General features: G+C 38.2%; 1 protein-coding gene across 10 annotated transcripts in view; it reads left to right on the top strand.

The window, feature by feature from the left end:
• Nucleotides 1-22,696, top strand: part of LOC127861087 (cytoplasmic dynein 2 intermediate chain 1-like) — a 77,903-nt gene that overhangs the window by 16,570 nt on the left and 38,637 nt on the right. For 4 of the 10 annotated variants that reach the window (XM_052399454.1, XM_052399453.1, XM_052399451.1 and 1 more), the window contains 14 exons: nt 1,177-1,252; nt 1,801-1,823; nt 2,134-2,163; nt 4,242-4,352; nt 6,226-6,361; nt 7,281-7,438; nt 10,493-10,543; nt 11,059-11,339; nt 12,312-12,456; nt 17,002-17,049; nt 18,452-18,499; nt 20,744-20,791; nt 21,257-21,346; nt 22,440-22,487. In XM_052399454.1, coding sequence (XP_052255414.1) covers nt 1,177-1,252; nt 1,801-1,823; nt 2,134-2,163; nt 4,242-4,352; nt 6,226-6,361; nt 7,281-7,438; nt 10,493-10,543; nt 11,059-11,339; nt 12,312-12,456; nt 17,002-17,049; nt 18,452-18,499; nt 20,744-20,791; nt 21,257-21,346; nt 22,440-22,487 — 1,293 coding nt within the window. The remainder of the gene's footprint in view (nt 1-1,176; nt 1,253-1,800; nt 1,824-2,133; nt 2,164-4,241; nt 4,353-6,225; nt 6,362-7,280; nt 7,439-10,492; nt 10,544-11,058; nt 11,340-12,311; nt 12,457-17,001; nt 17,050-18,451; nt 18,500-20,743; nt 20,792-21,256; nt 21,347-22,439; nt 22,488-22,696) is intronic. The other 6 variants (XM_052399461.1, XM_052399457.1, XM_052399458.1 and 3 more) reach the window with 5 other exon arrangements.

Raw genomic sequence — 22,696 nt, 5'->3', positions numbered from 1 at the left:
AGTGGGCAGGGTAGCTCCAGTCTGACTGGTATTGAGGTCACAAAACCTTGCATGACTTAACAGTGGGCAGGGTAGCTCCAGTCTGACTGGTATCGAGGCCACAAAACCTTGCATGACTTAACAGTGGGCAGGGTAGCTCCAGTCTGACTGGTATTGAGGCCACAAAACCTTGGATGACTTAACAGTGGGCAAGGTAGCTCCAGTCTGACTGGTATTGAGGCCACAAAACCTTGGATGACTTAACAGTGGGCAGGGTAGCTCCAGTCTGACTGGTATTGAGGTCACAAAACCTTGCATGACTTAACAGTGGGCAGGGTAGCTCCAGTCTGACTGGTATTGAGGCCACAAAACCTTGCATGACTTAACAGTGGGCAGGGTAGCTCCAGTCTGACTGGTATTGAGGCCACAAAACCTTGGATGACTTAACAGTGGGCAGGGTAGCTCCAGTCTGACTGGTATTGAGGCCACAAAACCTTGCATGACTTAACAGTGGGCAGGGTAGCTCCAGTCTGACTGGTATTGAGGCCACAAAACCTTGCATGACTTAACAGTGGGCAGGGTAGCTCTAGTCTGACTGGTATTGAGGTCACAAAACCTTGGATGACTTAACAGTGGGCAGGGTAGCTCCAGTCTGACTGGTATCGTGGCTACAAAACCTTGCATGACTTAACAGTGGGAAGGGTAGCTCCAGTCTGACTGGTATTGAGGTCACAAAACCTTGGATGACTTAACAGTGGGCAGGGTAGCTCCAGTCTGACTGGTATTGAGGCCACAAAACCTTGGATGACTTAACAGTGGGCAGGGTAGCTCCAGTCTGACTGGTATTGAGGTCACAAAACCTTGGATGACTTAACAGTGGGCAGGGTAGCTCCAGTCTGACTGGTATTGAGGCCACAAAACCTTGCATGACTTAACAGTGGGAAGGGTAGCTCCAGTCTGACTGGTATTGAGGTCACAAAACCTTGCATGACTTAACAGTGGGCAGGGTAGCTCCAGTCTGACTGGTATTGAGGCCACAAAACCTTGCATGACTTAACAGTGGGCAGGGTAGCACCAGTCCAAACCGCACAAATTGACAGGCTGGTCTGGTACTATGCTGGCCACATACGGCATATGAGCCATTTTCGCATGGTTCCTCATTCCAGAGCTATTCTGATACCCGTGTATGCTTTCCAGACAGGGGAGCGACATCACACCAGAGATCGTGTTAAAGGTGAGGACAAACAGAGGCGACATCGTGAAGAGGATGCAGGTAAACCACACTTCAAACATATCACATGGTAGAGGATGCAGGTATTAAAACCACACTTCAAACATATCACATGGTAGAGGATGCAGGTATTAAAACCACACTTCAAACATATCACATGGTAGAGGATGCAGGTAAACCACACTTCAAACATACCAGATGGTAGAGGATGCAGGTAAACCACACTTCAAACATATCACATGGTAGAGGATGCAGGTAAACCACACTTCAAACATATCACATGGTAGAGGATGCAGGTAAACCACACTTCAAACATATCACATGGTAGAGGATGCAGGTATTAAAAGCACACTTCAAACATATCACATGGTAGAGAAATCAGGTAAACCACACTTCAAACATATCACATGGGAGAGCAATATATCACAGGGATAATGTGTGTATCATTATTGACAGGGCACACAAAATGGCTGCCATCAATTAACTAGATTTAGGTGTAACATTACTCAGTGTTAAAATTGATACTTTTGTTAGATCTTTTAATTTGCATGTGGCTAATGTTTACATGTATATATATATTTATTTTTCAGATAAGCAACATAGAAGAAAAAAGGTTAGTCTTTAGTTGTATTTTATATTGGGCAACTTCATATTGAATTATACAGTGTTCTGTACAAATAAAAATGTTTTTCCTGTATAAAATTGTATTATTTTATGTTTTATTAAAAACTGAACATGAGAACTTGAACTACTAATTTGTTTAAAGTGTCAGTGAAAACAGTTATCAGTTATATGATAAGACAGAGTAAATGTTATGTGTATACAATTAAAGAATTCTTACTTTGTTGACACTTTATAATAAAAGCGTGACCGAAAGTATATACATGTATAGACTAATTATCACACGCTGGGAATTTTTTTAGGAGGAGGATGGAGAAGTGGCTCTTACAGAGGTGAGCTTAGTCAAACAGATACAGACATTATAAGATCTGGCACAAGTTGTCATATCATACCATATTTTATTAAACTCGTCGAGGAAATTTGTTATTAAGCTCGCCAAAGGCTCGCTTACTAACAAAATTCCTGAACTCATTCAATAAAATATGGTATGATATGACGAGTGTCAGATCTTTTTTATCACATGCTTTTAAATGAGCAAATTAAATAAATATTTACGCAAACATTATGATCAATCCCAAATGTTGTTTACATTTCGTGATGTCATTTGACGTTGCAATATCATTTCAGCAAAATAAAAAAATGCCATTGGTCAATGAATGAAAACTAAGCCAATGAAAACGCTTAAAAAGTATATTACAAATGAATAAGATAAAAATATTCATAATGGTTATATTACATGGGAAACAGGGTATGGCATGAGATAAATATACAGGGTATGGCATGAGATAAATATACAGGGTATGGCATGAGATAAGTATACAGGGTATGGCATGAGATAAATATACAGGGTATGGCATGAGATAAATACATGTATACAGGGTATTGCATGAGATAAATATACAGGGTGTGGCATGAGATAAATATACAGGGTATGGCATGTGATAAATATACAGGGTATGGCATGAATCCAAATACTCTCAGTGGGAAGTTGGCGTATCAGCATTTACATTCTGTAAATTTAAAGTAATGTTGTGTCTTAAAGGTCACAAATCACAAAAGTTACTGTGTGCATGCTAAAAATGTTGCAAATTTGGAATCAAGTCCTGTTTGTTAAAATTATCTCAAAATAACTTCAAGGAGTCTCTTTGCCGTATGCTTGAATCATACCTACTAAAGCATTGTCTTTTCATTTGATTTATATTCTGTGATTTGATAAGACACACTGAATTAAGATTTGAAAGATTTACACAGTATTTTGTTAACCAGTCCAGAGAGGAAGTTTAGTGGGTGTGTATATTTTGTGTGTCAATTCTTTCTGTTGATGTTAGTAAAATGAGTTTATCATATTTTTTGGAGTATTCTTCAGTTACTTCATAATTATTTCAATAATAAGACCCTATTTCAACTACAGAACCATGGTAGTATGAATTTCAGTAAGCAATTAAAGGGTTAAATCAGTTGTTACTGACTGCTGCTGTTTGACTAAAAGTTGGTACTGATTGCTGCTGTTTGACTAAAAGTAAGTTGTTATTGATTGCTCCTGTTTCACTAACAGTGATATGTTAATGACTGCTGCTGTTTGACTGACAGTCCATTGTTAATGCTTGCTGCTATTTGACTGAAAGTCAGTTATTAATTATTGCTGCTGTTTGACTGACAATCAATTGTTAATGATTGCTGCTATTTGACTGACAGTCGGTTGTTAACCATTGCTGCTGTTTGACTGACAGTCACTTGTTAATGCTTGCTGCTGGTTGACTGACAGTCAGTTGTTAATGATTGCTTCTGTTTGACTGTCTGTCAGTTGTAAATGATTGCTGCTGTTTGACTGACAGTAAGTTGTTAATAATTGCTGCTGTTTGAATGAAAGTCAGTTGTTAATGATTGCTGCTGGCTGACTGACAGTCCGTTGTTAATGATTGCTTCTGTTTTACTGACTGTCAGTTGTAAATTATTGCTGCTGTTTGACCAATAGTCAGTTGTTTATGATTGCTGCTGTTCGACTGATAGTCAGTTGTCTATGATTACTGCAGTTTTACTGACAGTCAGTTGTTAATGATTGCTGCTGTTTGACTGACAGTCAGTTGTTAATGATTGCTGCTGTTTGACTGAAAGTAAGTTGATAATGATTGTTGCTGTTTGATTGAGTAAGTTGTTAATGATTGCTTTTTGACTGACTGTCGGTTGTTAATGATTGCTGCTGTTTGACTGACAGTTGGTTGATAATGAATGTTGCTGTTTGACTGAAAGTAAGTTGTTAATGATTTCTGCTGTTTGACTGACAGTCGGTTGTTAATGATTGCTGCTGTTTGACTGACAGTCAGTTGATAATGATTGCTGCTGTTTGACTGACAGTCGGTTGTTAATGATTGCTGCTTTTTGACTGACAGTCGATTGTTTATGATGACAGGAGGAGAGAGAGAGACAGAGGGAGGAGCGGCGGCTGAGACGGGAGGGCAAGGACACCGCCACCACCTCCAATACCAGTCGGGACAGGAAGCAGGGAAAGGAGATCAAGTTTGTATGTGTACACTTAGTAACACCTTAGCAGTTTTATAAGTTACCACAACTAGTAATGAAAATAATACAGTCTTGTTAAAGCTATATTTGCAAATAACCGTTGCCAGAATAACCATGGGCTGCAAGTGTATCGAAAATTCCATTAAACTTTTTACATAATATTTTATTATGTTTTTAGCTCACCTGATTGCTCAGGTGAGCTTTTGTGACCGGTCTTTGTCTATTGTACGTCCGTATGTCCACATTTGTTCAAAAACACTCTAGAGGCCACATTTATTGTCCGATCTTCATAAAACTTGGTCAGAAGATTTGTCCATATGATATCTTGATCGAGTTTGAAACTGGATCATGCTGGGTAAAAAACTAGGTCACTAGGTAAAAAAAAAAAAAGAAAAACCTTGTAAACACTGTAGAAGTCACATTTAATGCCCAATCTTTATGTTACTGTGTCAAAATGATTGTCTTAATGATATGTTGGTTGAGTTCAAAAGTGATTCCGGTCCGTTGAAAAACATGGCCGCCAGTGGCCAGGGCAGTTTTCCTTATTTTGCTATAGAGAAACCTTGTGAACACTCTAGAAGTCACAATTTTTTGCCCAATCATCATGAAAGTTGGTAAAAACAGTGGTTTTATTGATATCTTGGACAAGTTCGAAAATGGTACAGATCGGAGAAATAAAATGGGTGCCAGTGGGCGGGGCATTTTTCTCTATGTGTATAGTGAAAACATGTGAACACTGTAGAAGTCACAATTTTGGCCCAATTTTCATGAAATTTGGTCAGACCATTTGTTTCCTTGATACGAGAGTTGAGTTTGAAAATGGTTCCGGTCAGTTGAATAACATGGCTGCGGGGGGGGGGGGGGGGGGGGGGGGGGGGGGGGGCAGTTTTCTTTATAGTAAAAAAGAGCTTGTGAACACTCTAGAAGTCACATTTTTAGCCCAATCAACATGAAACTTGGTCAACAGATTGGTTTTATATATATCTCAGATGAGTTTGCAAATGGTCCCGATCGGTTAAAAAACATGGCCGCCAGGGGGGTGGGGGAGTTTTCCTTATGTGACTATATAGAGAGAAACCTTGTGATCGAATACTATAAAAGCCACATATTTTGCCTATTCATTGTGAAACTTAGTCAATACATAGGTTTTATTGATTTCTTGGATAAGTTGGAAAATGGCTCAGATCAGTGAAACACTTTATTTAGCTCACCTGATTGCACAGGTGAGGTTTAAGGATATGTCTTTGTCGGCTGTCCGTCCGTCCACATTTGGTTTGTAAACACTCTAGCATTCACATTTCTCAAGCATTTTTTATCAAAGTTGCTGAAAGATCTCAGTCAAGTTTGATGATGAGCAAAATCACATAATGAATGCCATAATTATTGCCCTTAGATTGTCAAAATTTTCATTATATTATACAAAATCCTTGTAAATACTATTGAGGTCACAATTTTGTTTCAGATTTTATTAATCTTGGTCATAATATTTATTTTTGTAAGCAAAGTTTGATGTTTGGTAAGGGGGGTCAACTCAAAGTATAGGTCACCATTTTAAATCTTACAAAAACAAAAACACTCCATACGCCAGAGTTTTGGTTCAATAATGATATAACTTGACCAGGATGTTTGTCTGGTCAATATCTAGGTCAAGTTTGGCATTAAGTAAACATTGAATGAACGGACTCCTCTCAGGTGAGCGAACTAGGGCCATCTGGCCCTCTTGTTTTCAGTTTTGGAGGCATTATATTAAACTTATGTGATGGATGTAAAGTCACATGTTTAGGCTGCTGTTTAAAAGATATAAATAAGAAGGTAGTTTGAACTTTCTATCCACATTGTTTTTAAAGAAATGTTTTTTACTGGTATTATTTCAGACGAGTCGCTCTGAAAGCAAGCCTGTAGACATTGAAGAAGAGGAAGAGGTTGATACTGACAAACATCGAAACGGTGATCGTGACAAACGATACAAAGATGGAGAGCGCAGACATAGAGACAGCAACTATGATGAAGGTTTAAATAATATCCAGTGTGAACTTGAACATACACTAGTCAGTTAATTTATAATAACAATAAATGAAGGACATTTAGATGATTAACTATTTCATCAATGTTTTACTGTTAAATTGTAAATGATTTTAGTATGATTATACAAAATATTGACACTTAAATCGTGAGTTAAATTTTCAATTGTATTAGGTGAGCTATATTGGTCAGTCTTTGTCGTGTGTTGTGAGTCTCGGGTATCAAATTTTAGCTTGTTACCAGTCCTGCGGGCACATTTTCCATCCAATCTGTTAAATTTGTGATGAATGTTTATCTTAGAAATATCAAAGCCACGTTTGTATCTTGGTTGCATATGTCTTAAAACTGAGTCACTTAATCAAATCTTAGGAAAGAAACTTTACCTCATTAACATGCATGTCTCAGTCTTGATGAAACTGGGTCAGAATGTTTATCTTGATTATATGTATCTAAGCCAAGTTAAAATCTGGGTCATGTGTACCCCAAAACTAGGTCACCTTGTCAAACTTCTGGAAAGTCTGGAAAATAATAATACCACTAATGAAGCCACATGCATGACTCTTTTTATGAAACATGGTGTCACTATTTAGTTTTACAATATCATGGTTATGTTTGAATATTGGTCATGTAGGGTCAAAAACTAGGTTACTACATGTAGGTCAAGTCTTTCACAATTGTTGCACCTGGAACCCAAGTGAACGCATAATGGCCATCATGACCTTCTTGTTTTCCAATATTGTATGGAAAAATAAACAACATACTATGTCATAAATGACACAGGCAAAAATCAATTATGTCATTGATTAATAACAAAGGTAAAATTATTTGTCCCATGACTTATATATTTTCACACTTAATTGAGTAAGGTTTTTCCTATATGTTGCAAAAAATCAATTCTTAATTACAGACTCTAGCCGTCGGCATAAAGACAATAAGGATGATCGACGGCAGAAAGACGACAAAGATGATCGTCGGCATAAAGACGTTAGGGATGATCGTCGTCGTCGGAATAAAGATGAGGAGGCAGATGAGAGGCAGAGTAAAAGCAAGCAGCGAGATGAAGAGGTACAGTACATAGCAGTGGTGGGGGCCTGTTAGGTACAGTACATATCAGTGGTGGGGGCCCTGAGGTACAGTACATATCAGTGGTGGGGGCCTGAGATACAGTACCTATTAGTGGTGGAGGCCCTGAGGTACAGTACATATCAGTGGTGGGGGCCCGTTAGGTACAGTACATATCAGTGGTGGGGCCCGTTAGGTACAGTACATATCAGTGGTGGGGGCCCGTTAGGTACATTACTTATCAGTGGTGGGGGCCCTGAGGTACAGTACATATCAGAAGTGGAGTCCCTGAGGTGCAGTACATATCAGTTGTGGGGGCCCTGAGATACAGTACATATCAGTGGTGGGGGCCCGTTAGGTACAGTACCTATCAGTGGTGGGGGCCCGTTAGGTACAGTACATATCAGTGGTGGGGGCCCTGAGGTACAGTACATACAGTGCTGGGGGCTCTGAGGTACAGTACATATCAGTGGTGGGGGCCCTGAGGTACAGTACATATCAGTGGTGGGGCCCGTTAGGTACAGTACATATCAGTGGTAGGGGCCCTGAGGTACAGTACATATCAGTGGTGGGGGCCCGTTAGGTACAGTACATATCAGTGGTTTGGCCCTGAGGTACAGTACATATCAGTGGTTTGGCCCTGAGGTACAGTACAAACAGTGCTGGGGGCCCTGAGGTACAGTACATATCAGTGGTGGGGGCCCTGAGGTACAGTACATATCAGTGGTGGGGGCCCGTTAGGTACAGTACATATCAGTGGTGGGGGCCCTGAGATACAGTACATATCAGTGGTGGGGGCCCTGAGGTACAGTACATATCAGTGGTGGGGGCCCGTTAGGTGCAGTACATATCAGTGGTGGAGGCCCTGAGGTACAGTACATATCAGTGGTTTGGCCCTGAGGTACAGTACATATCAGTGGTGGGGGCCCTGAGATACAGTACATATCAGTGGTGGGGGCCCTGAGGTACAGTACATATCAGTGGTGGGGGCCCGTTAGGTGCAGTACATATCAGTGGTGGAGGCCCTGAGGTACAGTACATATCAGTGGTTTGGCCCTGAGGTACAGTACATATCAGTGGTGGGGGCCCTGAGGTACAGTACATATCAGTGGTGGGGGCCCGTTAGGTGCAGTACATATCAGTGGTGGGGGCCCTGAGGTACAGTACATATCAGTGGTGGGGGCCCTGAGGTACAGTACATACAGTGCTGGGGGCCCTGAGGTACAGTACATATCAGTGGTGGGGGCCCTGAGGTACAGTACATATCAGTGGTGGGGGCCCTGAGGTACAGTACATATCAGTGGTGGGGGCCCGTTAGGTACAGTACATATCAGTGGTGGGGGCCCTGAGGTACAGTACATATCAGTGGTGGGGGCCCGTTAGGTACAGTACATATCAGTGGTGGGGGCCCTGAGGTACAGTACATACAGTGCTGGGGGCCCTGAGGTACAGTACATATCAGTGGTGAGGGCCCGTTAGGTACAGTACATATTAGTGGTGGGGGCCCTGAGATACAGTACATATCAGTTGTGGGGGCCCTGAGGTACAGTACATATTAGTGGTGGGAGCCCTGAGGTACAGTACATATCAGTGGTGGGGGCCCGTTAGGTACAGTACATACAGTGCTGGGGGCCCTGAGTTACAGTACATATCAGTTGTGGGGGCCCTGAGGTACAGAACATACAGTGCTGGGGGCCCTGAGGTACAGTACATATCAGTGGTGGGGGCCCTGAGGTACAGTACATATTAGTGGTGGGGGCCCTGAGGTACAGTACATATCAGTGGTGGGGGCCCGTTAGGTACATAACATATCAGTGGTGGGGGCCCTGATGTACAGTACATATCAGTGGTGGGGGCCCTGAGGTACAGTACATATAATTGGGGGGGGGGGGGTTGCTCGTTGTAGGGCTCATGTACCTGTGTAATATGCAGGGATTTTTTCTTGATTTTGCTTGGCCTTCCTTTTTGTGGAAAAAATATCCAAAAAAGTAAGAAAGTCCAATAAATTTTAAAATTTATTATGATGTTTGCCAAAGATTGAATCTTTAAAAAAAAAAGTATTTTGGGGAAGGTGCATTCTTGGGATTGGGAGGTTGTAAAGCTGGCTATATGAGGCACCTGATAAAAAAGGTAATAAAGCTCTGATATGAACCAAGCCCATATAGGATGTCCTGGCTACCTAGTTAAAAGTAGTGTTAACAAAAGGGAGACAATTCTCATTAATGGAAAAGATCGTTTCTGAAGTTTTAAACTGATTTAAGTGTTATTGAAGAGAAACTTGGACCAAGATGGCCAGCAACAGTGCCTCATGTGTTAAATTGTGCTTTTAAATAATTTTTCTTGGTCCGATACAACAAAAGAAAGGCACCAGACAGTCGCAGAGAAAGGATACCTCACCATTTTGTTAATGCCGGCATGATAATTGGACAAGAACTGGCATGATAATTTATTACAAAATCTGGCCTTGATTTCTCAAACATTTTTGTGCAACATTTTAACACTAGCTGGCTTAAGTCTTTAATTTTATTGATTCAAATTACTATTTCAAAGTCAATTGTGTGCCAGATGATCAAATGTATTATTTGAGCATCATTCTGGTAAAACTGGGGCTGAATGCAGGTACGTGAAGTGTTGTCCCAGATCAGCCTTTGTAGTCCACGCAGCCTTTTCAGGGACAACACTTTCTGCTCTTATGGATGGAATTAAACCTTTAGAGGAGCTCACTTCTAAACAAACATCCAGTGTAGGCAGAAAGTGTTGTCCCTGATAAGCCTGTGCAATCTGCATAGGCTAATCTGGGATGACACTTTACACGCTTTATACATTTAGGTCAGTTCTCTCAGAACAAGACTAATTTGATCTTTCTCTGTAGAAACAAGTAAAGGAACCTGCAGATCTCTGAGTACATCTTGACTAATAAGACTCTTCAATGTTGTTACTTTGTTGAGACTTTGTTCATGTATTTGCATGTATGTACTCTTGTGTCAATGTAAGCAGTGCGCCTGAATGGTAGCTGTCTGTGTATGCTATGTGGGTGTTTTGTTGTTGGTTTTGCAGGAGACTGAAAGGCGCAGGGAGGAGCGGCGCAGGGAACGAGAGGCACAGGAGGTCCATACCTGACACTGTTGTCTTGTTTGCTTATACATAGAGCCACACAGACATGTGCATTTCATTGTCGGTCCATACCTGACACGTCTTGATTGCTTATACATAGAGGAGGCACACACACATGTGTATTTCATTGTCAGATATAAAAGTTCTGTAAATAATTGACTGCCATTGTGTTTTAAATAATATTTACCTGAGGAAAAGTATTTTGCAGTGGTAAATGTGAGGTCATCAAATCACATAAGGTCCCTTGGTCAAGCCAACACGGTTTGTGTCTAGCTATTGAGACTTTCTGGGATCAAATTCCAGTGAGGAAGCTTTTTCCAGATCTTCCCAAAAGTTTCCCAATTGTTCTTCAAAAAATGTGACTCTAAAGTGTATCAATAAACCATAGGCAATCATTGAAATCAATCTGAAAAAGATCCAATGGAAAAGCATAGTAAATATGACATACTTGCTATTAGTACTTTCAAGATGGTCTTGTCATTTCCTTATTTCCTTATATTTGTCTTTAGAGAGAAGAAAGGAGGAAAAAGCCTGAAGATAAAGGAAAGAGTGGGAGTAAGGACCACATTGAGGATAGAGACCGCCGCAAAGATCGGGATGGTAAAACTGAGGATAGAGACCGCCACAAAGACCGGGATGGTAAAACTGATGATAGAGACCGCCGCAAAGACCGGGATAGTAAAACTGAGGATAGAGACCGCCACAAAGATCGTGATGGTAAAACTGAGGATAGAGACCGCCACAAAAACCGGGATGGTAAAACCGAGGAAAGAGACCGCCACAAAGACAGGTATGGGGGAGCTGCAAACCACAAAATAATTGTGTATATCACAGCATTATTAGACCATATCATGCCATAACAAAAGATGTGTAAATCAGAGGCTGCTATGAAACCATGATTATGTAACTTAATGTTTGAAAAGCACATTTTTATGCCCCCGAAGGAGGGCATATAGTGATCGGACCAACCGTCTGTCTGTCCGTCCGTCTGTCCTTCCGTCACACTGCGTATAGGTTTCGCGTTTAGGTTTCAAAAAATGCTCATAACTTCTATGTCCCTTCACATGGCAACTTGATATTTGGCATGCATGCGTATCTCATGGAGCTGCACATTTTGAGTGGTGAAAGGTCAAGGTCATCCTTCAAGGTCAAAGGTAAAAAAACATGTATCAAAGCGGCGCAGTAGGGGGCATTGTGTTTCTGACAAACACATCTCTTGTTAAAGCTGAATTTTTTTGTTTTGCTATTATGAAATTATTTTTGTATTTCTTGAATGGGATTTTTTCAATTTAAAAAAATCTGTTAATGCAGCTTTACATTGTACTAATATTGTAAGAGAGCAAGACATATTTGAAAATCCGCAATGTAAGCAAATTGACCAATAGCATTTGGCTCTTCATGAAATGGTGTTGATTTTAGGAAAGTCAAAGTAAAAATGTCTACAAAATTGTTGAATGATTTGCAACTGTTCTCTAGATAGCTGTGGGAACAATCAAGCCTCCTTTCTGGTAAAACTTGGCTTAACAAATGTGTGTAAAGTTTCCTCCCAGATCAGCCTATGCAATGTGAACAGGCTAATCAGTGATGACCATGTCTGCTTAAACTGGATTTTTTGTTTAAAAGAGCCTTCCTTTTAACAAAATCTTTCATAAAACCAGACAGTTGTGTCCCAAATCTGGGACGGTAATATGCACATGCATGAAGCACAGTTTATTCTCAGAACCAGACTTGATTGTTGTGATAACTCTGCATGTGTGTGTAGGCGTGACAAGGATGGTCGTCGTGGAGAGACCGAAGAGGAGAAGGAAGAACGTCGGCAGCGGGAGCGAGAGGAACGTAGGCGGGAGAAGGAGCGGGAGAGAGGCGAGAAACACCGGGGGCAGCCAGAGCAGACACAGAGGGGGCAGGTGGGTACACAGGAAATATAGCTTACAGTCTTAGCACTAGATCTCATAGAGAATACTATGTCAGTGTGATTGTGTACTTAAATTCATCCCACGAGTGAAGAAAGGTTTACATGGCGAGGCTTGCCGATTCTTGTAAGCCTTTCTGAGACGAGTGGGATAAATTTAAGTACACAATCACACTTACATAGTACTCTTTTTATCCAACAATATTTTTTTTATTTTATTTATTCCTGATGCAATCAAAATAGTAGTCTTTAATTGTTAAAATAAAAGCAAAAAAACATTAAATTAACTGAATCTAACATTGCGTAGAAATATTAAATGTGATCTTTCCCATTTATGGAACTCGAAATAGTCCTTAAAAATTCCACGCAAAAGAAGAGTAACGAGACAAAATATTCGCTATACGCCTCAATTCAAATTTAATCCGCGTTCCAAATGTTACACACTCAAGTAGAACACAGACAGTTATGTTCAAATTACAATTCTTGTTTCACCACTGTAAAATACAAAAAAAACAAAAATGGCTGCCATTTTGAAATTTACAAAATGTGTAGACACCTACGTGAAGCATGATTCAGCATTTATCCCAGCCGACATTGTTAATTTTAGTCTATAAACAACTCTTCTTTTTACACACTTTTTACTTACTGACATAAAAAAAGTAAAACATCTACTGGTTATTGGTCTACTCACCGAAGTTGTGTTATAACCATGTTTATTTTCGTAAAGTTTAATTTGCTTCTATGACGGTTACAATTCTAGACAAATTTCTTCATTGCCATCCATCTTTTCATTTTAAAGCACTGGATGTAAGCAGGCAATTCTTTGTGGATAGACATTCTTTGATCGACTGACAAAGAAACGACTTATTCATCAAAGAAATTTCCTTTTAATTCAACATTGATTTCCTTCAAAAAGTAAAAAGAACAATTCACTGACACTTTTCTTAAATTGAATCCATCAATTGTTCAACAAAACATCGCGTTATTCGAGTACATTCGACATTTTAACGAAATCAAAAATGCAGTCTCACCAGTTTCATTCCAGTTTTATATCACAACACTGTTATTCACATTCATCATATTATAATAATCCATCTTAAACACACACACACTTGTGAACTTGTCAAACGACTGCGTACCCAATGACCTGAATGACACAATCAGGGGTGAAAGGCCAAAAAAGTAGTCCCTATGTACATGTTCTAAAAATATCTGTGGGATAAACCTTATCTAAAAATATCTGTGGAGAAAACCTTATCTTTTCTGTATGGGTCCTATTATGTTCTATAAAATCATTTAGCTGTTGGATAAATAGAGAATACTATGTTAGTGTGATTGTGTAATTAAATTTATCCCACCAGTGAAGAAAGGTTTACATGGCGAAGCTTGCCGAGCCTTGTAAGCCTTTCTGACACAAGTTGGATAAATTTAAGTACACAATCACACTAACATAGTATTCTATTTATCCTACAATATTGTTTTATTTAATTTATTCCTTAAATAAAAGCAAAAACACATTAAATCAACTGAATCTTACATTGCGTAGTAATATTTATTGTGATCTTTCCTGTTTATGAAATCGAAATAGTCCTTAAGAATTCCGCGCAAAAGAAAAGTAACGAGACAAAATATCGCTATACGCCTCGATTCAAATTTAATCAGCGTTCCAAATGTAACACACTCAAGTAGAACACAGATGGTTGTGTTCACACTACAATTCTTGTTTCACCACTGTAAAAAAACAAAAAACAAACATGGCTCCCGCCATTTTGAAATTTACAAAATGTGTAGACACATACTGTGGCTACGTGAAGCATGATTCAGCATTTATTCCTGCCGATATTGTTAATTTTAGTCTTTAAACAACTCTTCTTTTTACACACTTTATACTTACTTACATAAAATTATTGTTCTACTCACCGAAGTTGTATAATAACCACATCCATGTTTATTTTCGTAATTTTTAATTTGCTTCCATGACGAGTTAAAATTCTAGACAAATTTCTTCATCGCCATCCATCTTTTCCATTTTGAAGCACTGGATGTAAGCAGGCAATTCTTTGTGGATAGACATTCTTTGATCGACTGACAAAGGAACGACTAAACCATCAAAGAAATTACCATTTAATTCGACATCGATTTCCTTCGAAAAGTTAAAGAACAATTCACTGACACTTTTCTTAAATTGAATCCATCAATTGTTCGACAAAACATCGTGTTATTCGAGTACATTCGACATTTTAACTAAATCGAAAATGTAGTCTCACCAGTTTCATTCCAGTTTTATATCCAAACACTGTGTTTTTCACATTCATAATATTATAGTAATCCATCTTAAACACACACACACTCATAAACTCGTTAAACGACTGCGTACCCAATGACCTAAATGACGCAATCAGGGGTGAAAGGCCAAAAAAAACTAGTCCCTATGTAATGTTCTAAAATAAGTGTGGATGAAACCTGATCTAAAAAAAAAATGTGTAGAAAACCTTATCTTTTCTTTATGAGTCGTATTTGTTCTATAAAATCATTTAGCTGTAGGATAAAACTTAAGCTGTTGACTTTAAAATTAAAACTATATGTGTATGTAACAAGTAGTACCATTTATTATTTGATTGAATTAATACTCAGAGAATATTTGTAGTCATCTTTGATTGTGGTAGGGCCTGGTCTTCACAAGGCAATTATTCAGATTAGTGCTTTTATTATAGGTCTTTCTTGTTCAGAATTCAACTGGAGCCTGACATTTTGAAGTAAAAACCATGCTTTTGTGCTTACAAGTATTAAAGTATAGTCAAACCTGACTTAGGGGTCACCTGGCGTAAGGGGTCATTCTAAATTCCCTGCAATAAAAATCAGTCTTAATTGCACCTCAGTATAAAGGTAACCTACCGTAAGAAGCCAGGGGCCAGTATATTTCACACCAAAAGCCATATCTTACCAATGTTAAGGGGTCATGAGGCAGACATTACGAGGTGTGAAAAGTAAACACTCAAACCCAGCATTGTTGTCTCTCACTCCTTATGTCATAGCGTCTATTGTGCAGATAAAGAATCTGATAGCAGTGACTTCCATTGATGTTATAAATGCGGACCACTGTGAGAAAACAAATATTGAGGTTTTGGGAAAGTTTGTTTTACTGTGAAAATGACTTGCAAAAACCTCAAAATGAATTTTTAACATAGTATTTATCATGTTTTGAATAATTCAATAATTTCCTGTTTTTGCTCTCTAAATCATACATTGAAATCTTCGCAATATGTTTTTGAAATGTTTGTTGACATAAAATGCAGGAAAAGGTCAATAACCTTAGAGTTAGTGCCTTTTGTTTAGACAAAAAATTCACAATTAGCTGTTTTAGCTCTCTTTACTTATTCACTTTTTTGAATTCTCAACAAACTTGGCAAACTTATATTTTCCCCATAAAATAGGAGTCATGTTTGATAACCAGCCTTTTAAATACAGCATCCCATCCCAGGCCTATATATCTGTCCATCTAATGGGATCCATCCCAGGTGTATACTATGTCATCCCATGGGATCCATCCCAGGGGTATATATCTGTCCATCCCGTGGGGTCCATCCCAGGTGTACATGTATATATCTGTATATGTCATCCCATGGGATCAATCCGAGGCAATTATATCTGTCTATGTCATCCCATGGGATCCATCCCAGGTGTATATATCTGTCCATCCCATGGGATCCATCCCAGGCGTATATATCTGTCCATCCCATGGGGTCCATCCCAGGTGTATATATCTGTCTATGTCATCCCATGGGATCCATCCCAGGTGTATATATCTGTCCATGTCATCCCATGGGTTCCATCTCAGAAGTATATATATCTGTCTATGTCATCCCATGGGATCCATCCCAGGTGTATATATCTGTCCATCCCATGGGATCCATCCCAGGTGTATATATCTGTCTATGTCATCCCATGGGATCCATCCCAGGCGTATATATCTGTCCATCCCATGGGATCCATCCCAGGTGTGTATATCTGTCTATGTTATCCCATGGGATCCATCCCAGGCGTATATATCTTTCCATCCCATGGTGTCCATCCCAGGTGTATATATCTGTCTATGTCATCCCATGGGATCCATCCCAGGCGTATATATCTGTCTATCCCATGGGGTCCATCCCAGGTGTATATATCTGTCTATGTCATCCCATGGGATCCATCCCAGGCATATATATCTGTCCGTCCCATGGGATCCATCCCAGGTGTATATATCTGTCTATGTCATCCCATGGGATCCATCCAAGGCGAATATATCTGTCCATATCATTCCATGGGATCCATCCCAGTTGTATATATGTCATCCCATGGGATCCATCCCAGGTGTATATATCTGTCCATCCAATGGGGTCCATCACAGGTGTATATATCTGTCCATGTCATCCCATGGGGTCCATCCCAGGCGTAAATATCTGTCCATGTCATCCCATGGGGTCCATCCAATGCGTATATATCTGTCCATGACCTTGTTATAAAGTATTTTATATCTTATTTGTCTTCACAAAAACAGCAATCCAAAACCAGATCTTCAAAGTCTAATGGGACCAAACGAGGCCAGGTAATGGCAATACAATAGCAACATAAGTCACTACTTAGGTCTGATGCACGCATGTTTGTGGTTTTCAGGAATACTTGGTTCATTATTATTTCAGAGATAGGGTGATTATCTGTTTTAGGTTTTTCTACGTGTGTCTGTCGGACCTCTGATTGTTTGCGAAGTCTGGTTTTAGCCTCTTATATTCCAATATAGATTTTTTAACCTCAAGAAGGCATAAATATTCAACAAACAAACTTACTTTACATTTAAATCATTTTTAAGATATAGCATATGGTTTTGGTCTCTTCTCAACAAGTGTTTTAGTTGCACCTGTTTTTATGTCCCCCTCCACTATAGTGGGAGACATATTGTTATTGCCCTGTCTGTTGGTTTGTTTGTGTGTTTGTTTGTTTGTTTGCGCCAACTTTAACATTTGCAATAACTTTTGCAATATTGAAGATAGCAACTTGATATTTGGCATGCATGTGTATCTCATGGAGCTGCACATTTTGAGTGGTGAAAAGTCAAGGTCAAAGGTCAAATATATAGCTTCAAAGCAACGCAAAAGGGGATATAGTGTTTCTGACAACACATATCTTGTGTAATCTTGGTATTCACAGTTACTTGTTGTCTTACTAGAACAGTAATTGAATTCAAAATATTAAATTCTAGGCTATAAGCTTTGGTCTTCTGGTATTCAAGTCTTTAAAATGCATGCATGTTTTATTTTTCTGATATTAGTATGATGTGTATTTGCAAATAAATACAAGTCAATAAATATATTGTTTTTGTTTCAATATAACTTTCAGTTTTATTGATATACTTCAATGATATTTTTATGTCCCCCACCACTATAGTGGGGGACATATTGTTTTTGCCCTGTCTGTTGGTTGGTTGGTTGGTCTGTTGGTCTGTTGGTTGGTTTGTGCCAACTTTAACATTTGCAATAACTTTTGCAATATTGAAGATAGCAACTTGATATTTGGCATGCATATGTATCTTATGGAGCTGCACATTTCTAGTGGTGAAAGGTCAAGGTCAAGGTCATCCTTCAAGGTCAAAGGTCAAATATATAGCTTCAAAGCAGCGCAAAAGGGGACATAGTGTTTCTGACAAACACTTATCTTGTTTTATGACATGCATGTTTATTTACTTACTTTGTAATAGGCCACAAACATTTTTTAACTCTACAGAAGATTGCTTATTTTATGGTTTTAAGTGAAAAACAATTCTGAATTTTCTAAATGGGAACTGTATAATGAAACTAAACATTTAACACTTATTTACAGCTGTAATAAATGAAAGCTAAATTTTAAATGCCAAACAAATATATTTCTGTTAAATGAGACATCTTTTATATTTTGATTGGTCAATAATATGTCTATGTTAACAGTTGACTTACATAATGTTCTTTTGATAACAGTCATTGAAATCCTCGCTTTCCAAGTCGAAAAAAACAGCAAATGGGCAGGTAATAATACTATAACAGGTGCATGCAGTCTAAAACATTTGATCCTCGGGGAAAGTGCCTGCTCTTAAACTGTTATGCACTTCCTCATTCAGTTCAATGTTCAGTGTTATGTTTTGTTCACCAACTACCAATTTTTCTGCAGAAATGTAAAGGGGAATTTATTTTTTTAACAAATGTTACATTTTTTTTGCTTGCAAATCAATAAAAATTGCACTGTATACAAATAATAGTATGTGTTATGTTATGTGCTTGTTGATTCATTAATATTCAAGACTGTGCATGAACATGTAGCAACTTTGTAGATCAAATTTTCTAAGCAAAATCCAATCTTTTTCTGATTAAAAAAAGGAGAAATATTATTATTTTCAGCAATATGTAATTTGTTTCAAACAATTTAATGTAAAATACGGTATATTTACATTGTAAAAATACATTTACGCAAACTGGCCAGAGACTTTTGGAATGTTATGCATTTAAAGTGATTTTCAACCAGATTTTCAGCACACTTGAAAATCCTGGTTATTAGATTGGGGTGTGGTGGGTGTGCAGACAGGCATAGTCAAACAGGTGGTCTCCGGTCAATACATACGAGTCGTGTTCTGAGAAAACTGGGCACAATGCATGTGCGTAAAGTGTCGTCCAAGATTAGCCTGAGCAGTCCGCACATGCTTATCAGGGACGACACTTTTCGCTTTTATGATATTTTCTGGTTAAAGAAAGTCTCTTGTTAGCAAAAATCTAGTTTAGGCGGAAAGTGTCGTCCCTGATTAGCCTGAGCAGTCTGCACATGCTAATCAAGGACGACACTTTCTGCTTTAATGGTATTTTTAGTTTCAAGGAAGTCCCTTTTTACTGAAAATCAAGTTTAGGTGGAAAGTGTAGTCCCTGATTAGCCTGTGCGAACTGCACAGGCTAATATGGGATGACACTTTATGCACATGCATTAAGCCCAGTTTTCTCAGAACAAGGCTCATATAATTGGCATTGACCAATCTTGATGAAACTTTGTATGCAGCTTGCATTGAGACCTAGCTTGGGATTGTATTTAGTGAATTTCAGGTAAAGGTCACTGTCACTTTATGTAGAAAATGGCATATTATTATGCTCAATCAATTTATTTTGGGTAGAAGTATTTCATTGAAATGTTGTGTATTGGTTGCTCATTGAAATGTTGTGTATTGGTTGCTCATTGAAATGTTGTGTATTGGTTGCTTATTGAAATGTTGTGTGTAGCTTGCTTACCTGCAGATCTGCAGATTGGGATTAAACATTTTATTAAATGTAAGTAATAACGGTAACTAAAATGTTGAATTTGTTTAATGTTTTCTGTAAGGTTCTCTGTAAATATGGCTCTAGGTGTAAACTTTGAGACGGAGCATCATACAAGAAACAGGCAGCTAGGACCCAGTTTATGTTGTTTTTTGCAAGAGAAGAATCAGGCGGCTAAATACCTAATAGTGTGATGTGTGTATGCATATGATACACACAATCTGAGACTATGTGCTGTGTTTATGTATATGAGACTGATTGTTTGGTGTATACAATTATGATACACCAGATCTTAGACTCAATGTTTTTGTCCCCTACCGGTTTCACCGGAGGGGACTTATGGTTTTCGCTATGTGAGTCTGTCTGTCTGTCACACTTTTCTGGATTGTAATAACTTTAAAAGTTCTTCATATTTTTTCATGAAACTTGAAACATGGATAGATGGCATTATGGACATTATGCACGTCATTTCATTTTGTTCCTACGTCAAAAATTCTGATTGCTATGGCAACAAATAGACTAGAAATACTGCTGAAAAAGGTGGTTTTCTGGATCCTGCGATAACTTTAAAAGTTCTTTATATTTTTTCATGAAACTTGAAACATGGATAGATGGCAATATGGACATTATGCACGTCATTTCATTTTGTTCCTACGTTAAAAATTCAGGTTGCTATGGCAACAAATATATATTAAAATCTGACAATGGTGGAATTTCTGACAATGGTGGAGCCGGTAGGGGACATATATTGCTTGGCAATAGTCTTGTTTTGTATATAATACACCAGGCCTCGTGTTCACAAAACATTTTTCAATCGAAAATCGATTTTAACTGACATTTATATATTTTAATTTTTGCCTATCAACTACAATGGAAATCCTTTTTCAATGACAAGCAAAATCGATTTTCGATTGCAAAAACTGTTTTGTGAACACGAGGCCTGATCAGGAACCCAGTGTTTGGTGAATGTTGCAGGAAAAACCAGAAGAGGAGGATGACTATAACTATGAGGAAGATTTTGAAGTAAGATTTCTCATTCTTTACTTTACTTTACTACAAAAAAGGTTGGACATCACATTATGCTATATGAAGGGTCCAACATGAGTTGCCATTTAATACTGTAATTGTTAATGTAATGAGATAAGCTCTGAAGAATTTTTGTCAGTCAACATGCCTTTTGCATTATATTTAATATTTAATCTCTTTCTGTTATTTTAAATGTCATCTTTATATCACTTGCATTTAAACAATGAAGATAAGGCAACATTTTTACTTGAATTTTATGTTCTTAATAATTATCAACTGTTTGTGTTGTAGATGTAAGTTCGCCAAAATTTCACCCGTGTGAGTTGGAAAAACAAGTAGTCGAAAACTCAAAATGTTACCTTGTTATGTGCGAGATAAAATATTTTCATTGCTTTATTTTACAGGAAACAAGGTATATCATATGTTAAACATGGCTGTGTAACAAGCATGTTGTTTGTTCAGGATTACGAGGAAGACTTTGAAGAAGAAGATGATGACAATGATAATGATAAGCCATCTGGCAGCACAGGGAAGGCAGGCAGGAATATACAGGTATGACAAACCAGTTGCCTACATTGCCTGCTAGTCAGCTGTGCATGGCACATAGTATATTCACTAGATACACTGTTACTCCAATCTACTGCCGATGACTGTGTCCAAGCAACAAGAATGCGTTATAAACGGAACTGAGTTAATAGTCCGGAGCTCATTAATTGCCATGTTGAGTTGTCATTTGCCAATACATGCATACAAACCCTACAGTATCAATAACTGAATACGTACAATTTCTCTAAAGTGTATATATGTTTATATGTAACCTCAATTAAAAAATAATAATTCTAGCTGTTTTTGACGATAAATGTGTTTAAGAATTTCATAAACACAAACTTATGCTTTTTTTTAGATGTGCTAAGTGTACAGTGCATTATGGGATTTAGGTTGTCCAAATGAACATGTGCAAATCAGGCAACGCGATGTACACATTATTTTCTGAAAACCGGGCAAAAACGAAAGTGAATTTCTGTAACTATAAACCTGTGTTTGCATGTATATTATATAAGTCGTCTGGATTACTTATTCAAATTCTCTTTGCCTCTTTTTTTTTTGTTTTCAATTCCATTTTAGCACACAATATTTAAATACAGATTGTCTACAAATAACAATGCATTGAAACATACTTCCTTAAACTTTTCAAACTTGTCAATTATTCAAAAGATTGATAGCACATGAAAAGTAACAGCATTAAAGCATGAAATATGGATAAACACATGCTATTTTTCATACCTCTTTTTGTATCAAACAATAGATCATCACACTTAACTGTCAAACACCTCTATAATGGTAAGTCTCTTATTGATTATAATTGAGGAATAATGCAGTTTAATGGGCGCCATATTTGCATTTTAAAAAAACGCTTCCGACAGAAATGAAAGGTTGGAGAACAAACGGGAGACCCACCCTGATGTTTTTGATTTCCAAATTATACCATAACACATTTTATTGTATTTACAGTATATAATGTTAAATTTAAATCTTTGGGTAGATACCATATTGTGATATAACTATGTAATAAGATACAGAAATGTTGATACATGATGATTGGCTTGTAAACTGTGTGAATGTATAAACTTGTCCTCCCTCACAGCTGGCAAAACCTAGGGTTATAAACACAGAGATTGCACATGATGGGAAGGTAACAGTTGACAGTTATCTTGTTTAGGTTTATAGAAAGTTTTCAATGCACTTTTTATCCCCCGCCATAGGCGGAGGGATATTGTTTTGGCGTTGTCCGTCCTTCCGTCTGTCCGTGCGTCTTTCCGTCCGTCTGTCTGGAGCCATATCTTGGAAGTGCTTTGGTGGATTACATTAAAACTTGTTATGAGTATGTATATGAATAAGAGA

Source organism: Dreissena polymorpha, chromosome 15, assembly GCF_020536995.1.
Source record: "Dreissena polymorpha isolate Duluth1 chromosome 15, UMN_Dpol_1.0, whole genome shotgun sequence".
Lineage (NCBI taxonomy): Eukaryota > Metazoa > Mollusca > Bivalvia > Myida > Dreissenidae > Dreissena > Dreissena polymorpha.
Note: the sequence above shows the minus strand (reverse complement) of the source record. Positions and strands in the feature narration are given on the sequence as shown.